This window comes from Lotus japonicus, chromosome 5 (genome assembly GCF_012489685.1).
Source record: "Lotus japonicus ecotype B-129 chromosome 5, LjGifu_v1.2".
Lineage (NCBI taxonomy): Eukaryota > Viridiplantae > Streptophyta > Magnoliopsida > Fabales > Fabaceae > Lotus > Lotus japonicus.
Genome location: NC_080045.1, coordinates 11,455,697 through 11,461,831, shown reverse-complemented (window position 1 = coordinate 11,461,831; position 6,135 = coordinate 11,455,697). Strand labels below are relative to the sequence as shown.

Here is a 6,135-nt window from a genome sequence, read left to right as displayed (position 1 = left end):
ACACATGTTTGAAGAGATTACAACTCAACTAAAACAAACCAACTCTATGACATATGATGATCAATGGAGGCAGTAGAGTGGTGTACAAAATAACAGAACAAGGACTCACAAAATACAACCCTAAAACCCAATCCTTGGGTGCCCAAGGCACACTTTGCAACTAGGGTTAAGCCTCCTTAAATAGCCATTCTTTAGGTCTTGATCTTCAATGGGCTTGCACGAAAATAGAGTCCACAAAACAGATCTGGAACAAATCTTTTTAAACCAGTAACAAATCTTATCAAGTAAGATTTTAACAAAAGATAACAACTTTCACAATTTAAACCAAATCAAATCCTCTTCAACAGATTTGATTCAACTATATTATATTCCAGATAGCACACAGAAGCTTCTTCAATAACCCTAACTTGATTATCACGAAATCAATCCAAAGCTTCTAGAAAAACCAGCCAAACACACAGGAGATCCGCAGGGACAAATGTCACAGCACGATGTTACAACATCTGCTTCGACATCAGGTTGTTTTTGACAAAATGCAGACAACCAAAAGTAACAACAGGAACATATATTATTTCTTCCATTCATTATTCGTGGCGATGATTTGTGTAAAGACTGAATTGTATCCAAACTCAGTCTCCATTTTCAATAGGTTATTAAATTCTCCCACTTTTAGTTGGCTTAATTTGTTCTTAAATTGGTCCTGTGTGTAAACACTCAATTTTATTCTCGCTTAACTTGTTGGCGTGTGAGATTTTGTACCTCGAACCATTTGGCTGATGATGTAACATAATGACATGTAAGTTTAAAGTGATGTGGATTTTATGCTGGGATAAGTAACAATATTCCTATATGGAAAGGGACTAACATAAAATAAATTTTTTTACTCATCTCATCATCTTTATCTTTCATCATCTTGATCCAGAAATCATAGTTTAATCACAAATTCATAAATTCTTCACCCTCCAAAAAAACTCAATCCAATCACCCACCATAAAAATCCATAAAAATCTCATCCAACTCAATGTACCACTCACCAACAAACCAAATCACCTAACAAAATAAATTTCCCAATAGCACAAGAGTTCAATATTCTCTGTATGTAACTTATCTCGACATTAGAAAAAAATTTGAAAATTTTACATTTCGATCCAAAAGTTAATTTCATTCAAATTCAATTCAAGCCCGATGCGTAAACATAACCATTGAATTTTGGAGGAGCAATCCAAATATGATAAAATTGGAATTACGACTTAGAAATAAACCAGATTAACAAGGGTGAGGAATTTTAATTAGACCCGCAACTTCAAATTCACAAATTAAAAATTTAGCTATCGTGCTCAGTGTAGGCGACAACGTTGCGAATCACGTTCTTAATGAGAATAGTAATAATAAGATATACACCACCAGATCTTGCGAAATGACAACTCGCAGGCTCAGTTATTCCTTAGATTTTATGTTGCATGACCTTACGATGTAATTTAAGCTCCTCCCTTTCCTCTTCCTCACATGGTTGTTTTTTATGTTTATTTATCTGCGAAAATGAAAAATGGATGAAGAAATTGATCTATCCATAAAATCAAATCACAAACCAAATTCATCTAAATCTGCATGAAATCGTAATCTTAGCCCTGTTAATGGAAGATTTTGGGTCGTGAAATCATACTTTTGGGTCGTGCTTGGGAATGGAAGAATATGAGTTGGGGTTTCATGTGGTGGATAAGTTTGATGTATTTAGCCAAAGGAAAATTGAAGAAATGGAAAGGTCATGTGATTAGGTCAAGATTGTGCTGAGTATAGTGTTTAATCAAAGTTTAGTTTTGAATTTTAAGATTTTGGTAGGAGATGATGGAAAAAGAAGACAGAGGATGAAAACAATTGGAGTAGGTTAAGATGAAAAATTACTATTTTTATTTTGGTCATATGTATATTCGACACAAACATTTAAAAATTATTTAAAAAAACTATATCAATAAAATTTAATAACCTACATGTCATAGTGACACATCATCAGTCAAATGGGTAGAAGGATGAAGACCTCACAATTAAAATTTTTTTTTTGGAAAAACCAAATATATAGATAGAAGGGACTAAAGCCCAAAGATAATTACAAATACAAACTAAACAAAAGCAATACAAATACAAATAATTCGTTATAGTTCATACACCACAAACATATTTAACCCTAAAAAATTTGAGTTAACATCAAGCCATCAATACACCACAAACATATATATATATATATATATATATATATATATATATATATATATATATATATGTTAAGTGATAAGGCTTTGATATATATAGGGAGCATATCAAGTGAGAGGAGTGTGTTATGGTTAGAGAAGAAAGCATTTAATTACCACCATTAGATCCAAACAGACGACTAAGATTTGTTTTGATAATTTGAGATGCACGTGACCCCTGTTTTCACTTTTCACATCATCACCTCTGTTATCTCGCACCGTTACTTCGCTCCCATCGTCCATGAGGTTTCGACCACCATAACTTCTTCTCCTTCGACGCCTCTACTTTTGTCCCTTGCCACCATCGCATCTGGCGCCATCTAGCTTTCCGCCGTGGCCGGAAGCCCCGCTCCGCCGTACCCACCCAATTCGGAGGATGAGATCGAGTGCTTCAGGGGATGAGATCGCCATCAAGGGATGAGATCGAGTGCTTCAGGTCACGATTACGTTCCTTTTCTCGCTCTTGTTTTCTACCTTGGCTGGTTTCCATTTGGTTGTTGTTGGGGCGGTGGTGGGGGTGTGGTGGCGGTGGTGGTGAAAAATGGGTGTTTGGGGTTTTGTGTTGAAAGGGGTTTTGGTGGTTCTGATTGGGGGAGAGTGTTGAATGGCATAAAGGGATCATGGAGGATTCTTCTGCTGGTGATTTTGGTGGTGGGTGGTAGAAAGGTTTTGGAGGAGAAGAAGAAACAAAACAAGGAAAATAAGAGGGTTAGCATTTTTGGGTTGTGAAATTGAACTGAGCCTAAGTTTCAGATGCAGTAATGGAAGGAGATTTTTTGTGGGATTATGTCACAGAGACATGAGCATATCAGGTGAGAGAAGTCTGTTATAGTGAGAGATGAGAACATTAATTAGTGACCGTTGGATAAAAATGAATGATTCAGATATGTTCTTTTTTTTTTAACAGTAGAGAACGTGCACGTGACCCGTTACCTTGTTCTCACTTCTCTCTCGCTCTCTGCCCACCCACATCTGCAAAGCACCGCCTTGATTGACATGACCACCTCTGTCTTTTTCCACCACCACGACTCGCTCGCTCGCTCCCTCCCTTAGTCCATGTCTCTGTGACATAATCCCACAAAAAATCTCCTTCCATTACTGCATCTGAAACTCAGGCTCAGTTCAATTTCACAACCCAAAAATGCTAACCCTCTTATTTTCCTTGTTCTGTTTCTTCTTCTCCTCCAAAACCTTTCTACCACCCACCACCAAAATCACCAACAGAAGAATCCTCCATGAAACCTTTATGCCATTCAACACCCTCCCGATCAGAACCACCAAACCCCTTTCAACCCAAAACCCAAAACACCCATTTTCTACCACCACTGCCACCACAACCCCCACCACCGCCCCAACAACAACCAAATGGTAACCAGCCAAGGTAGAAAACAAGAGCGAGAAAAGGAACGTAATCGTGACCTGAAGCACTTGATCCCATCCCTTGATGGCGATCTCATCCCCTGAAGCACTCGATCTCATCCTCCGAATTGGGTGGGTACGACGGAGCGGGGCTTCTGGCCACGGCGGAAAGCTAGACGACGCTAGTGGCGATGGTGGCAAGGGACTAAAGTAGAGGCGTCGAAGGAGAAAAAGTTATGGTGGTTGAAACCTCATGGACGGTGGGAGCGAAGTAACAGTGCGAGGGAATAGAGGTGATGATGTCAAAAGTGAAAACAGGGGTCACGTGCATCTCAAATTATTAAAACAAATCTTAGCCATCTGTTTGGATCTAATGGTGGTAATTAAATGCTCTCATCTCTAACCATAACACACTCCTCTCACCTAATATGCTCCCTATATATATAAGTAAAATTGATTTGTCTTCTAATAAAAATATTAATTAGTTATTAATAAAATTTTATATTAATTAATAATTGTAACAAATATAATTGATCATATTAAAAAATTATTATTATTATTTAAATTTTAATTATTAATAAAAAATTAGGAAAAAAATAATGATAATAATAAGTAAAGGTAAAATTGACTTGACCTTTACATTAATAACAATATTAGTTTTATTTGACATAAATAAAAAAATTAGTTAGATATTAATAAATTTTTAATACTATTAATTATATTAAATACTAATTATAATTTGTTTTATGAGTTTCTCATTATTAATAACAACTTGTGAAAAAAAATAATAATTATAATAAGTAAAAGTAAAATTGACTTGACCTTCAACAATATTAGTTAGTTATTAATAACATTTTATACTATTTATTATGTTAATTAGTTGTGTATAACTTTTCAATTTCTCATTATTAATGTCAACATGGGAAAAAAATTAAAAATAAATAAGTAAAAGTAAAATTGACTTGACATTCACATTAACAACAATATTAGTTGGTTATTTTTTTTGAAAAAGTATTAATTGGTTATTAATAACCTTTTATATTTTTTTTGTCCTTTGGCCACCAGTCTCCACGGGGGAAAGGGGCCCCACGTGACTAATCTGGCTGGGGATACGGTAGTGATGTCCCTGACCACAAATGTTTTTATTTTTGACCAATAACCTTTTATATTATTCATTATATTAATTAAATATTTTAAATAATAATATAATAATATTAATTTAAATTGACTTTAATGAGTTATTAATAATATTTTATAGTTAAAAACTAAACTATAATATTTTTTATATAATGTCAAAAGTTTTTTATATCTAGAAATTTAGAATTTAAGAATATTTTCTATAAAGAATTTATTTTAGTGAACTTCTATAAAGATACAATTAATACTTTTATTTTATTACTAATTCATAGTAATAAATACAAAATTCCCCTCTTTTGGAAATTATATAGAGTGTTAGTTGCCAGGCTGAGACTTAACACGTGCCCGTTTTAAGCTCCTGATAAGTAAACAAAACTCAGGATCCGGTGTAATCTCAACCGTTAATTACCTACAGTAAAATCAACGAACATGAAACTAAACACGTCATCGATCCGTGTTATCCCCTATCCTCCAATCAGAACCCATCACTCACCTCTATATAATAACAATCTGAAATCTTTAATCTCCACTCAATCTTCACTCATCATTTCACTCAGAAACTCTCAGACCCCAACAATGGCTCCCAAGGCAGAGAAGAAGCCGGCAGAGAAGAAGCCCGCGGCGGCGGAGAAGGCACCGGCGGAGAAGAAGCCGAAGGCGGAGAAGAAGATCTCGAAGGACGCCACCGGCAGCGAGAAGAAGAAGAAGCGCACGAAGAAGAGCGTGGAAACCTACAAGATCTACATCTTCAAGGTTCTGAAGCAGGTTCACCCTGACATTGGAATCTCCAGCAAGGCCATGGGGATCATGAACAGCTTCATCAACGACATCTTCGAGAAGCTTGCTCAGGAATCTTCCAGGCTCGCCAGGTACAACAAGAAGCCTACCATAACCTCTCGTGAGATCCAGACTGCAGTGCGTTTGGTTCTTCCTGGTGAATTGGCTAAGCATGCTGTTTCTGAAGGGACTAAGGCTGTGACGAAATTCACCAGTTCTTAGATTTTAGGGTTTAGATCTAGGTTTTGCATTGAGCTTCTTTTTGATGAATTGAAATGTAGATCTGGTTTTTATGGAAGCTCTTGTTTGGAATAATCATCGTATATTTGTGCTTGATTGAATTTTTGTTATAATGAAAAATTTGACGGTGGAATTTGATTTTGTTCTTGTCTATTTTTTGATTCTGGTTATTCTTATTTATTGTATGATCGATCACTCTGCTTACTCTGATTCTGCAATTCAACTATTAAGTTTGTGTTTGGTTTTAGTAATTTTTAGGTTTCGTTGGGTTGAAAATGCTTTCAAGTTGATTTTAACAGATGATCTCAACTGACATCCAAACACAAACGCACCTAAGTGGGTGATAGTACACTTTACTAGAGACTTGTGTGACGCA

At 35.7% G+C, this 6,135-nt stretch overlaps 1 protein-coding gene across 1 annotated transcript; it reads left to right on the top strand.

The window, feature by feature from the left end:
- The first annotated feature begins 5,269 nt into the window (after nucleotides 1-5,269).
- Nucleotides 5,270-5,900, top strand: LOC130721048 (histone H2B.4). The gene has a single exon (XM_057571778.1). It carries the CDS (start codon nucleotides 5,319-5,321, stop codon nucleotides 5,739-5,741), a length of 423 nt encoding a protein of 140 aa, XP_057427761.1. The 5' UTR covers nucleotides 5,270-5,318; the 3' UTR covers nucleotides 5,742-5,900.
- The last annotated feature ends 235 nt before the right edge of the window (nucleotides 5,901-6,135 follow it).

Excerpts from the sequence above, each read along its gene's own strand:
- LOC130721048 (XM_057571778.1), top strand. The coding sequence starts at position 5,319 with ATGGCTCCCAAGGCAGAGAAGAAGCCGGCAGAGAAGAAGCCCGCGGCG.